The sequence below is a fragment of the Rhipicephalus microplus genome, chromosome 1, assembly GCF_043290135.1.
Source record: "Rhipicephalus microplus isolate Deutch F79 chromosome 1, USDA_Rmic, whole genome shotgun sequence".
In the NCBI taxonomy this organism is placed as follows: Eukaryota; Metazoa; Arthropoda; class Arachnida; order Ixodida; family Ixodidae; genus Rhipicephalus; species Rhipicephalus microplus.
The window spans coordinates 170,372,118-170,394,604 of NC_134700.1; the positions used below are offsets into that span (position 1 = coordinate 170,372,118).

The 22,487-nt window shown below is 44.4% G+C and overlaps 2 protein-coding genes across 2 annotated transcripts in view; one reads left to right on the forward strand and one right to left on the reverse strand.

The window, feature by feature from the left end:
- Nucleotides 1–423: 423 nt before the first annotated feature.
- Nucleotides 424–9,759, reverse strand: LOC142766062 (uncharacterized). Its single transcript, XM_075867881.1, has 5 exons — nt 9,555–9,759; nt 7,807–7,989; nt 5,921–6,299; nt 1,973–2,399; nt 424–432 (listed from the first exon to the last, which is right to left on the reverse strand). The coding sequence occupies exons 2-5, from the start codon at nt 7,967–7,969 to the stop codon at nt 424–426; spliced, it is 978 nt and encodes a 325-aa protein (XP_075723996.1). The 5' UTR covers nt 7,970–7,989; nt 9,555–9,759.
- Nucleotides 9,760–20,350: 10,591 nt separating this feature from the next.
- Nucleotides 20,351–22,487, forward strand: part of LOC119178423 (uncharacterized) — a 48,345-nt gene continuing 46,208 nt past the window's right edge. The window contains exon 1 of the mRNA XM_037429623.2: nt 20,351–20,622. Coding sequence (XP_037285520.2) covers nt 20,382–20,622 — 241 coding nt within the window. The 5' untranslated portion in view covers nt 20,351–20,381. The remainder of the gene's footprint in view (nt 20,623–22,487) is intronic.

Below are 22,487 nucleotides of genomic sequence, written 5' to 3' on the forward strand. Positions count from 1 at the left end.
GTTTACGAAGATTGCTGCGTACATTGAACAGAGCTTTCTTTTTAAAATATTTCTTGTGGCAGCCTTAATTTCTTTGCTGCTTGACCTGGGTACTTAGCTTACCCTAAGCCAGGTGCCCGATTTTGGGTACCTATATAGTTATAGTTGCTTGCTTTATACCCGATACTCACTATATAGGGGGGATTGGCCATGAAACGACGGGGGAAATTTTGAATAGAGACGAACGATGAGGAATATATCAGTCGCTTAGTGTATTACCAAAAATTAAAGAATGTGTACTTTATATAGCTATAAAGGTCGGAATGATATGTGAAACAAGCAACAATAGAGAGAGGGGTAATGAAGTGCAAGAATTTTGGTTGGGAATAAATTAAAGACTTTTTTTTCTTGTGCCATAGAAATTCATGTATTACTAAGCAGACGTTACTGTTGCTGTACCCAGAAAAAGCGCCTCAAGGGGAATGAATAGGTTGAGAATTCTAAATATTATATTTAGGTTTTTGAACGAAATTTTGAAACGTTTTTGCCTTGTGGCTAGTGAAATACGCCAAGTCAATAAATAAAACAACATTTTCCTGCTCTTAGCACACTACCAATAGATGGCACCAGGCCAGAACTAGACACAAAGTGCCTTGGTCAATCCAGGGTCGTCGTCGTTAGAAGTAGAATTAGTAGATGTAGTTGTAGTAGTAGTAATAATAGTAGTAGTTGAAGTAGCAGTAGTTGTAGCAGTAGTAGTGGTAGTAGTAGTAGTAGTAGTTTAATTGTATAAGTAGCAGCAGTAGCAGTAGTAGTAGTAGCAGCAGCAGCAGACACTACTACAGCTCCTCTTCCTCTTATTACTACTGCTCCTCCTCCTCCTCTTCCTACTATTACTACTGCTGCTGCTGCTGCTAGTAGTAGTAGTAGTAGTAGGAGGAGGAGGAGGAGGAGGAGGAGCAGTAGTAGTGTCTGCTACTACTACTACTACTACTACTACTACTACTACTACTACTACTACTACTACTACTACTACTACTACTACTACCACTAGCAGCAGCAGCAGCAGTAGTAATAGTAGGAAGAGGAGGAGGAGGAGCAGTAGTAGTATCTAGGAAGCTACAACATATAGCGCTTCAGCGAGTATGGGAATTATGGGTATGACACGGATTTGTCTATTCATCGTACTTTACGTTCGTTCTGGCTTCGCGTGACTTGAAGCTGCTTTGCCACGAAGCAGCAATCGGCAAATGTTCGGCAGTTACGCTTCACCACCTTAATATTTTATTAGACTTGCCACTTCAAAGCGGGTCACAAAGCGGGTCACAAGGTTCAAAGCGGGTCACAAGGTCACAAAAAAACAGCTTGTTTTTTTTTTGTTCAAAACAAAACCAAAACACCGCAATAAATGAAGTCATAAGTGCGTTCACCTCTCGCAAGCATCAAGACTAGGCAAAACCATGTCATACTCATAATTCCCACAATCCCTGCACGATCGCAGCGCCAGTGTCCCCTCGGCTGCTGACCCGCTGGTCGCGGGATCGAATCCCGGCTGCGGCGGCTGAATTTGCGGTGGAGTCGAAAATGCTGTAGGCCCGTGTGCTCAGATTTGGGTGCACGTTAAGGAACCCCAGGTGGTCCAAATTTTCTGAGCCCTTCACTACGACGTCTCTCATAATCACATGGTGGTTTTGGGACGTTAAACCCCCCATGTCATCATCAGCCAGTGTCCCCTCTAGTTAGTTTCAGAAAACTTTATGCTCGACGTCACCCTTTTGCGAAACTTTCTGGCACTGTCCCAATCAAACGAGAGCTACGGGCAGCACGGCCACTTGATACCTACGCACGGGCGTGTACATCGCGGCGGCGAACATATCATGACACGTGCTCGTCGCGGTATTATCACGGTATGCGCATGTGCACTACACGAAACGGGGCGCAAGCCCGCCAGGTACGCAGTACTCATACTCTCTAATATCTCTAACGAACATACATTTAACAGCCGAATCATAGCCCCAGAGATAGTTGTGACGACCACCAATAGAGAGCATACTGCATACAGTGCAAAGACGCGTTTGTAATCGATATGGGGCTCCCGCTGCGTAAACGCCATGAGCATGGTGGAGACGTATTGCAGTCCCAACGGCTCGTAGAAGAAGGCTGGCTTGCTTCCTCCGGAAGGACCGGCTTCGTTGGAGAAGCGCTTGCCGCTGGCCACCATGCATACACCCACCGAGGTTGCCGGGGGGAATTCGACGATCAGTGTTCGCACCAGAAGCTGCGCCACACGCAAGCTGTTGGCCGTTAGGTGGCGGACGATGGCACAGCCGCCCACGTCGCGCTCGATGGTGCCCAGGCCGCAGACCGCTCTGCCTTCGACTGCCACCTTGAACACGATGCCCGGCTGTTTGGACAAGGCACTGCGGGCGGGAAAAGAAAGGAAATTCTACGACGTGTTACTCCATCTGAACATGCATTAAATGACATACATGCATTGAAATGCATCGAAGTTCTCAGGTAACTGCACTGTTCCTCCCCTCCTCGCACCTTCAGGCTTTCTGCTCCGAGGTCGACTCCCCTTTTACTAAACGATGATATCATCTAATGACGTTCCGAAATGTTGTATGTCATCATGCGATGACATAACAGCATGACACTATTATGAACGCAAGTGGTGACGTCACGGTATAACATAGTGACGTAGGTCATGTGGGTTATGTGTTACCTCATTCACCTGCTGTGTTTTGCTAAGAAGCAGCGCATTGGGATACTTTCGTGTTTCGTCATGGTCTTCAGTTCTTTTTGTAAAGTTTGTGCAAAAAACGTTGATAAATTTTAACAAACTAGCCCATTGTCAAGTTTTTTTAAAGTACTTAAAGGGAAGTTGAAAATATTTAGAATGCGGAAAGACTTTGTGGTCAGCAACCGACATTATTGTCGATCATAACGTAACCTTTTCGGTGGTTGTTGCAGCAGTAGCTATGGAATACGTGAAATAAAAGTTCGTCTTGCTTCGCCCACACAAGCGAGTCGCAAGTGTACGCGTGGAAACCTTGGTCATCTTCGGTTCATTTGGCGGAGCCGTGCTGCACGCCGGTGGTAGGTTCCCGCGTCTCACCAATCCGAAAAGAGAGAAAACTGTTCATATGACTAAAGCGCGAGCAAGTGTATCAGTGTGATGTGGTGTGCGCACGAAAGATCTGCAGTGCTCCGGCGTGATGTGGAATAGGAGACGACGATATCGGCTGTGCTGGTGTGCAACGGTGGTAACGTGGCGAGTGTCGGAAAGGGAGGAGAAGAAGACCCACGTGCGGACAGGAGTCCACAAAAGAGGGAACAGGGCGCGTGGAATGCAGTGTCACGTGGTTGCCAAGGTGTTCGGGCGAAAGCAGGGGGGAGGCGGTGCGCCAGCATCATGGTCGGAGTTTGTCCCGAGTGCCTGGCGGAGGCCAAGAGTCGGAGCAGCCTGATTCACTCGATCTCAAGCTTTGACGGTCCACGGAATCGGCGGAAAGCTACCACAGCCCCCAGGTCCAATGTCGGACGTAGGCCAGAGTGCTTGGCTGTGGTCTCTGGTCCACGCGTCCGAGAAGACTGCCTGCCTTGACTTCAGCACCTACCTGCTTCGTCGGTGCACCTGAGCGTCACCCTTCTCTTCGCCAAATTCATCCGACGACAGCATCACCGTGCTCGCATCTTTTGCCTAGTCGTTTCTCGCGGCAGTAGCTGCGCACACCTATGAGACTGTTTTAACACGATAGCGTTAAAAAGCTCGTGTCCCAGAAAACCGGCCGCCGGCGTCGGTCCTGTTGGTTGTGAGCGAAAAATCGTCTGTGCGTCTGTGACCGAAAAATCAAATTACCGAGATAGCCGCGTGAGACCACTACTTTTCCACGCGTGCTCGCGCGATCACACTCAGAAGGCCGCGCATTCGAAGAAAAAAAGTGCTCAAGGTCACAAGGCGCGGTAGTTTCTTTGCCCTGCCACCCGTCCCTGCTTAGCTTCTAGCGCTTTCGTCGGGACGAGAGAAGAGACAATGCAATTGCAGCATGCGACAAACCTTTGTAACTCAACTCGCACTGGACGGATTCTTGAAATTTTGCGGCGTTAAATTTGTGAGATAATAAGCTCTAGTGAATTCATTCTATGGTTACATGAAAAAGTGTTTCAGGGCCCCTTTAACGCATTTAGTTCGATGGGTGTAACGACGAAAACGAGTCCATTCGGCGGTAATAGCGCGCGCTGGTCCAATCTACTGAGTGCGTGTTTTTGTGCGTGCATGTGTATGTACCACAACATATGAATAAGTATGCACTTAGAGGTTGAACGGTGCACTAGGGGCCGGATTTCGCTATCGCGTTCAACTCTCAAAGGCGAAGCTTAAAGGTCCCCCAATTTTTTTACTATGCTTGTACTAATTTGCTTATGTGTGTGAGTTCTTTTGGTTCACTGCAAAATTGTTTTGTTACTATTAGTATCAATTGTTGTGTGTCTTATGTTCGTGGTCTGTTCGGTAAAGTTTTAAAAAAGGGTAGAAAACGGTTCCCTCTTTTTATTAAGTACGTTGCTGTCACTGAGGCACCGTAATATTTCTATCTGTATTAGTATGAATCCCATTACAATTGGATATGAAAGTTCTGCAGATGGAATACGACGTCTAGAATAACGACTAACCGCCGAATGCTACGTCAAGAACAGCCTTTTGTATGAACAACCATGCCATCCGTGACTAACTAGTGATGTTCCTATGCCGCATATAAACGAGTAAGCCACGCTTAAGCAGCGCTGCTGTTGCAGATAACGCAGGATACCGGGAATGGCCTCCCCATGTTCACTCATCATCTCACGAAGCCCTGCAGCCGTAGCCTCTGCTTTTTGACGAAAATTGCTACTCATATCCTTCTAAGAACTCCCACAGCTCTTTTCAAATTCAGCAGGGGTCGAACTGCCGTGATACGCTCCAAAGTCTTATTTTATTGCTTCAGTTTTCACAAAGACAAGTATATTAAAACTGTGTACGCTAACAGTAGCGGCACTTATACAGAAAATACTTATAAATTGCGTCAGTATAACCTATACAAATGCTACACGCAATTTCACTTAGACTTCAGTAATACACTGGTGCTGCTAAGAAACTATAGAACATGAAACATGTTGCCTCTCAAGGAGGGGAAGACAGTAAAAAACAAATAAAACAGAGGGAGGGGTGGGGGTGAGTAGAATAGCGGGTTGTCTACCTTTGCCTATTCTCGTGAAACCGCAGCTTCAACGCATCTCCGCAGCGTATCACGTGGCGTAATGTCATGTCTACCACACCTGAACACCAGTGGCTCAAAATCATTGCGACTGGTTGAGTGACCTTGAAAAAAAACGCATGAATTTTGAAAAAGAGCAGCGCCAAAACAGGGACACGATAAGTTCGACACATCCTTATTTTCACGCTGCCCATTTGAATATGCATTACCAATTTCAACTTGCCCAAATACCAGTTCTTCCGTAGGCATGCTGTAGAACTTTCGTTCTAAAATTGGTTCACGGTTCAGCTCAGACCAATCCGGCTACGTGCGAAGTATTGTGCCCCAACACCATTCTTTCAACCGTCGAGTTTTCGTAGCTTGAACGCCGGCGTCTCCACGGCAGTTGCGTTAGCCTGCGTGTTTACCGTGGTGGCGGCATCAGCATCGAAATGGCGGTTCTTCTATGCAGAAGTGTTTAGCTTTCTCTCCACGAAGCGCTCAGTGGTTCACTTTTCACTCATGCAAAGAAGAGACTCGGAGAAAAACTGACGCGAGGAGTAGCGCCCATACCATATATACGTGGCTCTACCACTTATACATATATACAATCTATACAAATACCATCTATACCATCTATACATACCATCTATACGTTTGGCCTGAGGTGGTTCGTGTGTACAAGCACACGTTATCCCGAAGCTCACCTTAGGTACTCTTTCATGGGTATCTTGAGCACGTCCGTAGCGTACCAGCCAACGGGGTCGGTGTGCGTGTAGGGATTGAAGTCCATGACGCGCACGCCTTCGACTTTCGCGGGCAGCGCATCCAGGCGTGGAAGCTCGGGTCCCACCTTGTGGAACAGCCAGCGACCGACGCACGGGAAGAGCTCGGCGTGCTGCAGCTGCCGTACGGTGCAGCCGTCGCTGCGAAGCACCACGTTTCTTTCGCCGGCCCTTCTGAGCGCAGCACGCAACAGCTGCTCAGGCAGCGTGCTGTGTCGAAGCTCGGGTCGCACGCACCAGAAGCCCACCATGGCCACACTCTCGGAGAGGATGCTGATGGAGCAGCCGCCGTACAATTCGCCTGCGTGGGCCGGGTGAGAGGGCTTATGGGAGGGCTTTATAGTTGCTGTATAAAGACTAGCGGGTACTGTGGCACTCAATATCACTTGCGAACCAGAAGCGAGTGCCCCCATGAGCACAAAGAAAGCGCAATGCCTCAAGTTGCCCTTATTTCCATAACTTTATAATTTATTGTCGGGTATTATGCCCAAGGGACAGCACATCGTCTAGTTTTGGGAAATAAAAGCTAGTTGAAGCCATGCTCAATTTTTAAGCTTGTAAGGCCACAGGACCCCGTGTTGAAAATTTTAATGAATGACACTGTACGTAGCGCTGAAAACTATGATAGGTCAAAGCACGAGAAAAAGACATAAAAAGGAACGCTGACCTCTACACTGTAGGTTTGTACATTTTGAGAGTTATATTTTATGAAGGTGATACGGAGTTTTCCTATCAAATTATGAGCTTGTTTCTTATCCTTCTATTTCACATTTTGATTTTGGTGCACGTTAAAGAAACCCGTGTGGTCAAAATTTCCAGAGCCCTCCTCTACGGCGTCTCTCATAATCATATGGTTGTTTTGGGAAGTTAAACCCCACAACTCAATCAATCAATTTTACATTTGGCCTATTTCAGCACAGCAAACCTTGGCCAACTGTTTCTTCCAGTTGGAAGTTATGACCAGTTCCATCACAAATGTCAACAAGTTTCAACGCTACCAGGTGTTTTATGAATTCCAAGTGCGACACCCACTGAGTTGGATTTGGAGGCTAAGTTACTTCTGAACTATTAGAAACGGGCTATTCATTTACGTTTTTAAAGAAAGAAGTGGCAAACTGAGGCAGAAAAATGAATCACTACAGGAACATTTCCATGAGTCCACAAAAAGAAAGACACAGGTTTTCGGGTTGCATCATTTTGTCCTTGAAAGCGGACTATCGTTCACTGTAGTTTGAAACTGATGCGCTAAATTATTGCGACCTCAAAATCAGGGTTATTGAACCAGTAAAGATATATGCACTTACACAATAAATACTTACAAATTGCGTCATTATAACTTCTACAAACGCTAGACACAGTTTTAGTCAGCCTTGAATAATGCACCATGCGCTACTTATAAACTGTGTGTGTGTGTGTGTGTGTGTGTGTGTGTGTGTGTGTGCGTGTGCGTGTGTGTGTGTGTGTGTGTGTGTGTGTGTGTGTGTGTGTGTGTGTGTGTGTGTGTGTGTGTGTGTTGCTGAGGAATATCTCCTTTGATTTGTTAATTTGTTATGTATTATTTTTTAAGCTGTGCCAAGATATACTGTGTATCTGTATTTATTGTCTGCTTATATCATTTGTAGTCACTCCTGCATGGACGGGCCTGCAGTATATGTATATAAAAAATAAATAAATAAATAATTTTTCAATAGGCACAAAACTTTGATCGATAATTTACTTTCTGAAAGATTTCTTGTTGCCATTACGTATTGAATTTGCAACAATCCCGTGCAACTGTTATCGAAGCACTACAGAATATCTCCGCTTGCCTGCGTCCGTGACTGCGACCAAAAAGCCTCGCGGGTCGAGGGTTTGAAGCGCCTGTGGAGTGGCTTCCCCGCACAACTGTCTCAGCATCCTCTTGATGTCGAGCAGCCCCGGGATGTCCTCGGGCCTCGCCGTTCTGATGCGAGCGGAGGTGTTGGCTAACATCCCCTCGGCCGACTGAACACCTGCACTAGTTGGTCGCTTCTAAGCTTCGGTAGCGACCTGCCGCCGAGCCTAATACGCTCACCCGGTGCGTCTCCCATAAACAATGCTGCAGGTTTTTTTCGACGACATTTGCACTGTAACATTCAGATACGGGGCCAATTTTCTTTCATGGAACAAAAACGCTTTAGTTATTCAGAACTACTTGCTGTGTCAGTTAGAGTTCACAGATATTGTCAGTTCATCAGGAAGGTTCTTCAAAATCTACATGTAATGTCATAACAAAAAGCTGCTTTAATTTATGTTATAAGTTTTTTTTGGACATGTTACAGTGTTCCAATCTTTTTTTCACGAGACAGCACTTTGTGCCTTTAGCAGAAAAAAACTTTGACAAGGAAACTTTCACGGAAGACGAATTGCAGTCTGAAGACATAACCACAGCAGAGTTTTTAATATTTACTCAGGAAATAAGCTACATATCACCACGAATCAGTGTTGGCCAGTGCAACGACAAATGCAGCACGTACATACATCAGCGTGAAAAATTTAGGGACCACTAGGTCTTATAAAACTTTAAACTTCCACCGATTTTATGGCGGTATTGACTTGGCATTCCCTATACGTGTTGCTCGACCATGCTGGAAATCTGAATTTCAGGCTGCTGTCCGAAGCGATAAAAACATACAAATTTTTTATTTGTCTACAGGCCCTGAAACATTTGATAATAAAAAGTACGTTGCTATGTCGCGAGCACTGGTCGTCTTGGAATATACAAACAACGATTTTGAAATATTTTCTTTGTTCGCCATTCGTCGATACACTCAAGCCCCAATCTTGTATCCTCCTTGTGTTAACATAAGTTTGCGTACAACCAATATAACGAACAAGCGATACGTACTGTGGACGGGCCACACAGAAGAGTCCGAGTGACGGTATCTTGTTATTCCACAAATTTCACTTTGCTAAACATTAGCTAAACGTAATGGTGTTAGGTATATATGTGTTAATTACGAATTTACTCTTTCTTTGAGGTATGTTAGTGCTGACATTTTCTTCCCTATCCAACTACGGTGCCAGCTAGAAGCGTGTTAGCACAAATACGCTTTCATTCAGGTTCTAATCTATACATTCAACGATAATGAGGACCAGTAAAGTATAGAGGATGCTGATTGCACTGCTTTAGGTGTATTAAAGTAAGCGCAACGTAGACGTGAAGAAAGTAAAGATGACGGAAAGAAAGTTTGCCGATGGTAAAGGCCGAACCTTCACCCTTATAACAAGGCTCTCAGGTCTGCACGCACATAAATCAAGGGTGAAATGAACAAGTGGGCGGCCACTACCGTTGGTCAACTCGTAAAGCATGGGCGCGCGTTATCCGAGTGCTGGAGTTCAGTTCCGGCCGGCGGCAAGTCGTCCTTCCATTCACTCTACTTTCTCCACGCCTTTATGCAGGTTACTACAAATACACTAAAACAGTACAATCAACACCCCTTATACCTTCCTTCACTGCATTGTCCGCTAGTTTTCAAGAAAAAAAGTTGTGTCAGGTAAAGAAACAGGCCCTTAGACTTCCTTCTTTCATTCATACCTTTAGCGAGGGCGACGATGAAAAGACCCGAAATACGGGGCGCTCACTTCAACACACCCGTTGAAGACAGTCGTGACGGCCGTGGACGTGTCGTTGAGCTCGGAGACGGCCGCGTGCGGCTGGGCCGACACTCGCCGATTCCTCCCATTTCGTCACCAACTCACCTCCCCGCACAGCCACGGCGACATTTCGGGCAGACTGCTACGCACAGCGACCGAGCGACACTGGGCGAGATGGATGATGATGAGTGCCGGTATTAAATAATATGGCACGCACACATTAAAGAAGATACAGAAATCTGCCGACGCAGATGTAGGAGACAAAAGTTATACGCAAAAAGAGATATATAAACTCAAAAATAAAATACTGAATCCCGGGTGGCGTGGTCGGTTGGTTCATAGTAGGAGCAAGCATCGAGGCACTCTAGTTTATAGAGTTTCGTTATGGTTTGGTTAGCTTGTATTTGGATTGATGGCTTCCCTCTACAGCAACTTGCCACTAACAACATCAAGAAATAGAAATAGAAGCAATCTGAACGTAAATACTGTGAGCAAATAGAAGAGGATCAATTATTACCATTTACCTAACTAATTCTAATTTATAATTAGGTTTTGTTACAGACGACGATGTTCCTGATTGGCAAGACAGAACATTGTCTGCTTTGTCTCCAGTACAATCCTCTACTGATGGAGACAGAATACAAAGGCAAACATAACTTTTTTTTACAAAATGATTACAAAAAAGTGAAACTTCAAATAACAGTGTTTTGAACTTGTTCCTTATGAAGTGGCAATGGTAAAGATACTAGATGCTCTTAAACATCATCATCATCATCATCCTGACTACGTCCACTGCAGGACGAAGGCCTCCCACATGTTCCGCCAGTCAACTCGGTCCTGTGCTTGCTGAAATATGCTAACCGATAAACAAATGTACGAATAAAGGTACAGTAGTGTTCTAGGGCACAGACCATTGGGTAAAATATTGCGCAAGAAAACACTAACCGTTTATTTCGTCGTCACGCATGTGTTATGGAGACGCTTGTGCAAGCTGCCCTTCTATACCGAACGAGCTCCAATAAATTACTTGCCCTGTCTGTTCCTATTGCCTTTGTAGGCAAGAGTCTTGTACTGCATCTACAAAAAAATGTGGTCCATTATCTAGCTCAACAGTGCACTTTTCAAAAATACGAGATTCTTTGTGTGACAGTACCTGCTCATCACATCACGTAGCAGGAAAGGCTGTGCTGTTAATCAACAAAGTTGTGCTAGGCCTTCTTTGGGTTCTCTGTATCCTTGCTCTCAGCTGTCTCACGAGCCTTTTTTACCCGCATGCCTTTTTTTCCTCATTTGCGACATGAGGCTTCTCCCGGTGAGTGGTCTTCTTCAATTGCTTATAACCGCTCCCTTCAGCGAATGTTGCGAGCTTCTGGTCTTCCTCCGTAGCATCACCCCTGGCGGGTTCGGAAGCCTTGCGCGGGACCCTGCAGCACTTCTCCAAGCAACCATTGAATGGCTTCACTGAAAAAAAAGTTTAATGTCTTACGAATCAACTGAGGTAACATTGTTAGAATCCGTGAAGTAAGAGTGGTGTTAAAACAGTTATCGCACGCTGTGATTCCTTTCTCTCTTCTCTCGTTCTGACGAGCGCACTGAAAGCTAAGCGACGATGGATGACACGGTGGAAGAAGTTACGTCATGTGCACGTCATCATCTTGAGCACCTTTTTTTTATTCTAACGCATGGCTTATTTTGAGTGTGATTGCGAGTGTGGGTCGGGACACGTGGCGGCCTCCCACGTCGGCCACGGTAACTATGCCACTCAAAATGCTCAAAACAGCCAATGGCCTTGAATTCGAGCATATTGCGCAGCCATTTGTGTTTATGGCATCGTTCATAGAGAGAAAAGAGAGCAATTTTTAAGTTAATTTGAGAATTAATTTTGAATTCCAGGCCGCCAGCAGTGCTATAGAGTTTCACTCACGTGTTCTCAAGAGCCTCGAATACCTATCGGCAGCGTTTTCTCACCACGCTGAAGAAGTGTTGCTGGGCCCCTTTGAGGACTTACACAATCGTTGTCCTTTACGCAATAGTAACGTTGTTTTAGCGTCTTTCTATGACTGTATTTACTTCTAAGGAGAACAGAAGTAAAGGTCGTTCTTGAGAGAACATATCAGTAGACGTAAAGACTCATTTTTCTATACGTGGCCTTCCTGCTCACTGCACTTGGCAGAAAAGGGAAACAAACTGAGAGGCTGCCACAAACAACTGTGAACACTTATTGTAAAGCATCACAGCAGGTAAGCAATACGCGCGTAAGCACAAGACCCTCTCACAACAGCAAAAATAAGAACATCAACAAAGGCTGGTGAGAAATATCCCCTGACAACTATAACCCGTGACAAAAGTGTGCGAAAAAAAAAGGTGATGCTAAAAAAAAGGTGAGGTGTAGGTACGCAGTTTACCAGATACAGCTGACAATAAATTAAATTAAAATAAAAGAGAAACAAAAAATACAAAATCAGAAAAGTATAAGTGGTAAAGAAACACCTAAAATGTGCCCACTCATGGCTTGCACTTTCCTGCTTTAAAGAGCAAGTGAAGCCACGCCAGTGCACATGCCGTGTTCACGATTTTAAGTTATAACGGCTTCTAATATCTCTCGCTATAATCTGTCATTTCCACAGCCTACCACATCTATATTCATCAGCCATGGCTATCAACCGCAAGTTCTGCAATATAAAGCGATGTTCGACCATTCTCCTGGCTTCAAGCACCCGCAGTGCTAACATAGCCTGATAGCCCATCATTAGGACACTGACTGATCTGCCGCAAGCAAACGCAACCCCAGCTGGAATTCGGTACACAACAGATTCAGATCACCAGGCATACCGATATCCATGCTATTATGCGGCATTTTTTTTAGTTGGGCACGTATCACACATCTGCATCAATTGGATAATTTGCATGTGCAGAAAAAAAACGAGATCGACCCTATGTTTAGCTGCTACTTCATTTAAGGTTTGTGACAATTTATGCACATATGCACGCATTCTTAATCGGAGAAACGGCTGGAACCTCTACCATGTGTTCTTTGGGAAACTTGCTTGACAACATTTCTGCGACAGCTTGAAGGGGTGTACGGGTGAAACCTGCTTGTTGCAACCATGCTTTTTGGAGACTGGCTTTGCGCTAACTAGCTTGGACCAGACTTAAAAAGGGCTGACCTGAACTGTGAGTTGGCGATCGCCCTTTGAATCACTTCAGAATGGGAAGAACAAACGGTTGAATGGCTTTTTTGGTTCTTTATGAAAGCAGGAAACAAAGAGGCTAAGCTATACGGGAATATTTGCATATTTTACCTGCACTATACTTCTTATGAAATAAATAGAAAGAAATTAAAGTGGACGATAAATCAACTTGCCATATGCAGGGTCCGAATCTGCAACCTTTGAATAACGTATCCGATGCTATACCATTGAATGTAAGAACAGCGCACAAGACAAAGACTGATGAAGATAACACGCACCGTGCTTCATGTGTTATCTTCGTCAGTCTTTGTCTGATGCACTGTTCTTACACTCACTTATGTTTTACGAACTTTCCCAAATTTCCATGCTTCATCATCATTGTCATCAGCCTGACTACGCCCGCTGCTGAACGAAGGCCTCTCCCATGTTCCGCCTGTCAACTCGGTCCAATGCTTGCTGCTGCCACTTTATACGTACAGACTTCCTTATCTCATCAGCCCACCATACTTAATGTCTGCCCCTAACCCGCTTAAGTTTCCTTGAAATACAGTCTGTGATCCTTAATGACCGGTGGACCACCAGGGAAGGATTGGCCAACCTGGTAGGGAATCTGGCCACTACCTTCCTCATGTATACGCCGATTCCACGCTTTATGCTATACCAATTGAACGACAGTGGCGGTGGCTGACTAACTATACTGGCTAACTCGCCCAAAATCAAACAAACATGAATAGTCAGAAAAGTGTATGGAAATATCAGCACCGTTGAATATTTTAGGCTGTTCCCGTCTCCTCCCCGCATGAGGGTTCAAAGATATTTCAATGATAGAGTCGATCTTTTCTCCTATTTTTGTACTTCTCTAAATTGCTTTATTTTTTATTTCACTTCTCCTCTTCGTTATTATGTGCGTGCTTCCTATTGATATATTTGTAATACTATCATTGTTTGTTGCAATTTCACTTCTGTAATCTCTAAAGATGCAAAATCTCACTTGACTAAAGAATTTTTGCCACTTCTCTAGGGTGGGTGCTTGCCATTTTTGGGGGGTCCTTCTCTACTCTACCTTACTTCTCAGAACTGCTCTACAAAAATGCGTAAGTTTCTACTTCCGCCAACTTGCTGGGGCTGCCCTGCTTACCACTAACTTTTATTTTCTGATACTGCACAGGCACTACAAGGATTACATAACATGTTTGTTCGAGGTCGCTCAACCGGTGCCACTCCTCTTCCGCAACGGTACATGCGGCCTCATTCGGGGCAACTCAAGCTTGAAATTCAGTTTGGTCCCCTAAACTCTGACAACAAAGGATAGCAGTGGGGCTTCAATAGAGAGCGCTGCTTAGCTTTAAAATTGCAAGGTGGACGTGGACAAGCCGCTTCCCTAATCTTGTGTTCCGAACAAGGCTGGCCCTTTTCGATGAACGTTTCCTTGTCATAGGTTAGTATTTTACGGGGCTTGATAAAAAGAATTCAGAACTTTCTGCAATTGGACAACTAGTTAGCGTGTAGCGTGTTTTTCTAAAGGGTGTGTAACAGCCGCATATCAGTAAATTGAACAATATGCTTTTCGAACATGTGTGCTTCGTATTGTACAAGCATTTATTGCGTGAGGGTGCAAGTTTACTAAAGAAATTTATTTCTAAAAGAAGCTATTTCAATATATAATTCTTATTTTAGTTTTTTCACAATTTGTCACTTCGCATGCAGAGAGAAGAAAAGAGTGGAATCGAGGTATACTGCTCTATTCTCGAACGAACTTTACTTTTTCCCACCTTCCAGATTTTACCCCATTTTATTGCCCAACCTCAAGTGGTAGTACCGGCCCTTGTAAACGGACAACATCAATAATCTTCACTATCTAAATTTCATCCTCGTGCATTGCGTCCACAGCTTTTCATAAAAAAGTATTGAATGAAATCAAAACATTAATATCCGATAACATAGCGTATGTTCGCTTATCATGGGTACATGGGCATACAGGGCTATCTAAATGAAAAGTTTAAGGCACTGTTGAAGACGTCGCTAGATGTATGAGCTATTATTTTTTTCTTTTGATTAGCTTTTACCATAGCGGCTATAAATTTCGAAGGCAAACGATGATGCGAGAATTCTCTGAACCGGCTCTAAACAATTTCGCTGATTTTCATCACCTATTGATTCTCTGGAAAATACATTATCTCATAATAGAGGCTCTGAAGTTACAATTACTAGACAGCGCTGTCATGTACCATCATTGAATTTTTACTTATACAGTGTCCGTTTGGCACCTTCTCTATTCTGTTCTTATTGTGAGAGATGAAACAAGAAACACTTTTTGATCTGTTGTCGCAGGATTTACGCATTAAGGAAGTGATTTGTAGAAATGCAATTGCGCATCCTCAGATTAGATTCAACTCCAACAAACTGACTATCCATGGGTGCACAGACTCTCGGGCACGGAGACGGGAAAGTATACGAGGCTGTTCAAGAGTTTAGAGCAGAGCCAAAGATATTTACACAATAACGACGGATACAAAGTGCGTTGCAATATATTTTCCTTTGTATTTCTAAACTAATAAATATTCCCTAAAGATGAATTCGACCCTCTCATTTAATAAAAATTAATCCTGTTGAAAATATAATAAAGAAAAGTCACACTAAAGCATTTAATTTCTTCAAATCATTTATGCCTGGGATTTCGAATATTTCATATGGGCATGCAGTGAATAGCATCAAACGACCTAAAACTAGGATTTCTTGCGTATACGTGCATGTTTGTGAACGCGAAAAGGTATTCTCTCAAAAGCAACTGGGCAGTGTACCACAGTGTGACTTGTAATATGAGATTTTAAAGGAAGTTTTCTAGTTTAGGGCTTAGAGTAGGGACATCTTGAAAATTTGTGCAGTCAATATTGAAATATAAACTGCTTCAGACTGAGAAATCGTAAATAAAGAATAATATCAGAATGCTGTATAGTGCACCTAATTATCTACCAAAAACGAGGCACACATACATTGCACACATTTACAAAATTGGTTGCTAAAATGCCAGCACGAGTTTTTCATCTTCATGTTAACAACTGAATAGACTCACCGAAGTTCTAAATTCATGTAATAAGTATTCCCTCTTAGTTTACACAACGGGTTCTGTTTACCAATTCTGTTTACTAATTGTAACATCTACTCTTGGCGCACATTTACAAAAGTGTAACGGCAGAGAGCTTCTCTGTTTTAGGAGCTTCTCTTTTAACAGTGAAGCTGTCAAGATGGTAATAAGACGTCCGTTAACAAAAAAAATCTTACTGTGCGTTGCCATAGCAATCATCGCAGCTAGGCTCCACCTGTGCTAAATATATCCAAGCCGCCACGGAGCTGTTGTCATATCAATCACCACAGTTTCTTACACTGTAGCTCCAGGACAGTGAGTTCAACGCATTCAGAGTGGCAGATTTTGCGCGCATTCCGGATCCGCCTGTCGCCATTTCTCGGCTGCCGTTTTTTCAGTTAAGCACGCCGGATTCAATCACCACCGGCGTGGTGATTCCCGTGCTTTAGTACGACAAACTGCATGAGTGAGTCAACCAGCTTCGTTGTACCAAGCGAACTCGGGACGAACTTCCCGCGTTTTTTTTTTTTTTGTTTTCATCTTGATAGTCTAGAACTTTTTTTTAAAAGTGAGGAGCTTTATATTGACAATCTGCTTCTACAGGCACTATAATTGAAGCTTTTCTCCTAAATGTTTTACCCTTCATTATTCAAGAGTGGCACAGAGGATTCCTATAGAAAGAAAGAGAAACGACTAACACATTTGCATATATTTACGTATGAGGCAGCGGAGTTAGCCACGAGCTAATGCTTCCCCTAAGAAACCAATCTGTTTTATATTCTGACGCATGCATAGGATGAAGCTTCACCTTTACATTCCTTATTTATTTTCCTATGGTACGCTTCCGTACTCGAGGAGCTCAGCCGCTAAGCTACAATGTTGTACAGAAAAGCCAATGTTTGCGTTTGAGGGGTTTGCGTTTGGAAAGACATCCATACAAAGCAGCAAACTACGCCATAATATGAGGGAGAAGACTTTGCAAAGCAATTCAATAAGGGACGCTATGCCGACGTGTGTCCACTCACTCACTGATGTGCTAGTGATATTTTTTTTTATCTGTCCACTGGCTGACGTGGCGTCAAGTTGTCCCGCATAGCATAAGCTCCGCAGATGCAGACCCAAGAGAAAATGATCGAGACAACAAGTCCTGGTGTTGTCTTTATCCTCTTTGGTATCCTTGTCTACACACCTACCTTATTTTATCCTGGATACTTCCCAAGTATCCTTACTGTCTGGTGCTTCAAACTCTGCAATTCCATAGTGTCTGTATCACTTGCTTCTGAATCAATGCGGCCCACGAGGAAGGCGAAATTTTTAAATCTTTGTGTTTGCAGATAATAGCATTCCTCGTGATAATGCGAGACATCTCCGACATTTCCTGGACAAGGCTGTTTCCCGCGTATTTCAAGCCAAAGTGCGCACTCTGGAAAAAAATGTAAAGAAGCACGGGATGAAGTATGTTCCAATCTTAATGGCAGCAGTGTTTTTGAACCTCGCCGACATTTGACAAAATAAAGAAGATCGCCTAGGTGCCATGCAAAGAATATCACGGGAGGGCACAACCTTATGATCATATACGGTGCTGTTCAATTTTATCAACCCAGTGGGCTGTCTGCAGATATGAGCCATTTTTTTCATCTAGTTAACACTTGAAGACAAAGTAAAAGAAGTGAGGCGCAAATATCACACAGGAAGTCTATCAGGATAAAGAAAAAAACTGGTTGGACCAAGTGAGATTTTTATATTGCTGCAAAGAACGCGTTGTTAGTTATCTATGCATTGTTCGATTATATATTTCGATGTCTAACCGACAAAGTATTTTCAGTCACAGTTTGCCTTCGCGGGCGCCAAGCTCAGGGCATAATATTGTTCGATACTTCTGCCCATGCTTACTGCGTGTCATCTGTGCTCGTGTGCTTATTGGTTATGCTAGTGGATTTCAAGGTGGAGCTTCGAGTGCCTTTAGAGTTCAGCGAGAAGCGCTGCTGGATGCTCATGCAGTGCTGTATACAAAGTGAAGCTCTCAAGAGTATCGCAGCTGCGATGCAAAATTCGTGTTCCGGCTCTCGGAGACTGTGTTTTGAGGTTTTCAGGCTGCATTACAATCTCATATGAATGACTCATTGGAGTGGTTTAGGTTCACATGTATTTTTTTTTTGTTTACACAGACTGTTTAGTTAAGTTCTCTGGTGCCAAATTCAATAAGCTGTTGATTTGGTAGAACGTTTTGTCGAATCCAGTGAGCTTCGTTATTGCATTCTATACTTTCACGACGCGTCAAGGCCTCTTACCAGCCCCGTTATCCTATGAACTGAACAGTGGCTGTCAAACAATGTCTTATTATCCACGCAATTTGCTATGCCCCCCCCCCCCCTTGTTGTCTTAAGGGAAGAGGCGCAGTAGCGTGCGCTTTTTGTAGTGGGGTACCGGTTTTCAACTACGAAAATATGATAATCACATGTTCTGACCCCCACTGGCAATGGGTGCTTGTACCACCCTATATTATGGCAGTATTTCATGTTGCATTGTGAAGCATGTGAGGCTCCACGAGTGTTTCGCCCCTAGCATTACGACCATCCAGTTATCACACGAATGAATGTAACAAATGATTATTCGTGCTGGCTAATGTTCTTTAACGTTAAAAAAAAAGACTGTGACTACAGGGTGCTGCAAAATTTCTCTTTGAATGCTGAGTGTTTTGCACCCTGTGGCTACACTACCACGTGTAACCTTTGTGTCACGACCAATGTAGCCACCTTTTGGAACCGCCGATATGACGAATGTAATTTCCCCACATTTACATAAGAAAACGTGCACATATAATCTCAATGCGCTTCTCCACACAATTCAGGGGAGAAGGACAAACCTGGTAATGCGAGTAAGAATGCTTCCTCATAAGTTTGTATCGCTGGTCGAGCCCATCAAAACACCGCTTTAATTTTAATGCAGTAACATGGAAGAGCTCGTTCCGCAGAAAGTCTGGCACTGGCTTCATTGGTTGCGAGTGAAAAATTATTACCTTATGCGTGACCGAAAAAATCAAGGACGATTCGAATATAAACGATAACGAAAATCCCGCATCAGAGTGGCGGCCTACCCGGAGACGTTTGGGTCCGAGTGGGGATCGAGCCCCGGTCGCTTGCTTGGCAAATGGATGTTCGACCAAACGGCCACGTGTGTGCTTGTGAATACAGTGAAAAGAACAACCTCTGTTTGGAAATACAGTGCAGCTAGCTTTCATGCTTTATAAACATACGCGTCCTGTATATATGCTTCACATTGCAACAAGAAATACTGCCGTAATATAGGGTGGTACAAGCACCCATTGCCAGCGGGGCACAGAACATGTGATTATCATTATATTTTCGTGGTTGAAAACTAGTACCCCACTACAAAAAGCACACGCTACTGCGCCTCTTCCCTTAAGACAACGAAGGGGGGGGGGGGGGCATAGCAAATTCGAAAAGGTTTCATGCACTAAGTGTTTGAAATACGTACTAGGCACAAAATATCGCTATCGCGTTCAACTACTGCAGGCGAAGCTTTAGGGCCCCCAATTTTTTGTATTCTGCAAATCTGCGCCGGGTCTCATGTCATCACTTTTTCTCCTCGATTCCCCACTCCATCCCCGTTAAGAACAAAAAAAAAATACTCAGCAAAGTATGAACTGAATATGAAAGATTACAACGAGAAATTGTGTTTGCAGAAAGAAGTCAGCCGTCTTATAACGCTCTTCAAAGCTTTATGCACACCAGTTGCACTCAAGAAGGCTCATCCCTGAGAACCCAGCAAACCCTGTTGTCCCGCACTTACTTAAAGAGATTACGCACTTTCAACAACGGTCCCTCAATTCTATTACACGAGGCAAGTACAAGCCCTCGCAAAAGGGAACGAGCGGGCAAGTGACCTCACAGAGAGCGCGTGCTCCTGCGCCTCTCCAAGCCACGTTCGGTGTGCGAGCGACGTACTCTCCTGGTCCGTCACTCAGCGAAGGTGGCGGCGTGCCCGAGAGAGAGGAAGGTACGCGATCGTCAAGCGGAGCGCGCGGCCGGCAGAAGATAATACACCCAGACAGCAGCACAAGAAGAAGCTGCAGCCGCAGGCGCTGTAGTGGCAAGGCAGCTTTGACTCCGGCGGCGGAAGGCAGGCAGATCGATCGCTTTTCTCGCGCGCTGGCGAAAACCCGCCACCACTGGTGAGGAGCGAGCGATGCATCGCTCGACGACAAGGAGTGCGAGCTTCGGCCATCCACTTTCCCCACTCTTTTTTCTTTCCTCACTCTCTCTGTCTCTTTCCAGACGACCCGCGCATGGAGGAGGGTAGAAAGACTGCTGTCGAAGATGAAAAAGGTGACGAAGTGGAGTGCACGGAACGAGAGGGAGACGGAGGAAGAGAGAGAGCGGCATTGGGAAGATAGAAGACGAACGCGCGGCCCTGGATCGGCGGCAAACAGCACCGAGAGGCCCTAGGAAGCGCTCGAGTGCTCGTCGAGATGGCCGACGCGGCAGCGGCAGCAACAGCAACGGCGGGAACGGAGACACGCCGGCACCAGGCCACCGGTGACGACGATCAACAGGAAGAGCACCTGCTGATTCGGCACATGCGACCAGACGAGCTCAAGCAGGCCATGGACATCTGGAAGGAGCAGGGCCTGGAGGAGAGCGAGAACAACGTGAGCACCTTCTACCAGGTCGACCCGGAGGGCTTCTTCGTCACCGTCGACACGAGGACAGGTGAGATGTCTAAAAAGATCCTAGGAAGCAGCGTCGGAAGATATGGGTAACCGATGAAGATCGAGTACTACACAGAAGCGAGATGATGGGAGTTTCAACGCGCGTCACGCGCGCGCGCGCCGGCACTGGCACGTGTTTGTGGCATCGGTGGTGGCTGTCGCCGACTGTGAAATACCGGCGTTTTGTCGGCTCGTCGGGCACTTTGTAAAGGGAATCGCATTCACGCACTTCATATTTGATGACATCTGCAGCATCCAAGACACTCGTGTTGCGTCGCAAACAGAAAAGTACCTACTGTCGTCTTGAAAGGTGTTCGCGTGTACAACCCAGTTTCATTCATTCCTTCATTTCAATATAAACTTATTAATTATTCCTTAGTGGCGAGATATAAACTCACAATCTATTCCTTCTCATCACACGAGAATGAAGAGCCCTTGAATACATCCGGTTACATGTAAAAAAGATACGAAAGAAAAAATACGACATTTCTCTTGCACTTCTAATTGACAGTGCTCCCAACGTGCAATAAAGCTAGAGCGGCGAGAAACCTTCTGCCAGATGATAGTCGACGGTGAGAATGCACTTCCTGGAGTGCACTTGAGTTTTCGCGGTTATAACGTCATTTACGCCAACACATTGTTTCTCTAGCACCTGATGTCACTACATCAATGTCTCCAAACATGCGCAATAAGTTATGAATGTTGGGAGGAATCGAAGAAGAACGCGGAAATAATCCGCGCAATTGTTCGGATAGGAAAAAAAAAGTTTTACGTATTACTGAGAATGCCTCATAGTTAGTAAGTTTGATACTTCAATTTTATCGCTGCTACCTTCTCTATGACGAAATTTACCTTTATTATAGACATGACGGAACAAATTATTAGCCTCTCTTACTAAAGTATTGCACCCCCCTACGCACACACACACACACACCCACACACACACACACACACACACACACACACACACACACATATATATATATATATATATATATATATATATATATATATATATATATATATATATATATATATATATATATATATATATATATCTTAACAGGGAGAATAATACAATTAAGAAAATAGAAGCAACATCTCACGTGTTCTCTGGAGAAGCAATATTATCAGAAGCGGCTTGGCACTACAGGACATATATTGGAAATCACTATTATTTGACCACCACTTGTCTTCTTTTTCGAGTGTGCGTCTTTTCCTTCATCTCCGGGAAAACAGGATGCAACGGATCATTCATCGTGCTATTATCCAGCATGCTAAAAAGACAGAGAAAAAACAGCGTCTGGCTAGTTAGGGTGACCAATTAGGGACATTACATCTGGAATACACTCGAAGCATATTTTTGAGCATGTGGTAATGTTTCCTTATATTGTTTCAAAATATCTTTCAAAAACATTTCTAAATATTTGTCATTACGAGTTTTGAAAGCTTGAGTAATTTTCCGTACAGTACAAATGAATTATGAGATGTTATGAGCAGAATTTTCAGTTACTATGCGTACAAACAAAATCTTGGACGGAACAAGGCATTTAGCTATTCATTTGCGGCCTTCAAGTGGTTTCAGTTGAAGCGGATACCTAAATGTAATAGAAAGCACTCTCCAGCAATTTTTCCGTCTCCCAACACAACCCAAAGAGTGCAGCTTTGCTAGCGTAAATCTCCACTGACTGATTGATGTGCAACTGCCTGTGATACTTTCTTTCTTCCACTATTCTCATCTCTCCTTGTGATGTCTCCTCCCTTAGCCGTTATATGTTGAACACTTACAGCTGCAAAAAAAATGGCGCTGTAAACTAGAAGTCATCGCGGCAGAAAACGTAGTGGCAAACAAACTGTAGACTTGCT

Excerpts from the sequence above, each read along its gene's own strand:
- LOC142766062 (XM_075867881.1), bottom strand. The coding sequence starts at position 7,969 with ATGTTAGCCAACACCTCCGCTCGCATCAGAACGGCGAGGCCCGAGGAC. Across the intron at positions 6,300-7,806 it reads GGTCGCAGTCACGGACGCAG|GCGAATTGTACGGCGGCTGC; the intron begins GCAAGCGGAGAT and ends CGGCCCACGCAG. Across the intron at positions 2,400-5,920 it reads CCCATGAAAGAGTACCTAAG|TGCCTTGTCCAAACAGCCGG; the intron begins GTGAGCTTCGGG and ends TCCCGCCCGCAG.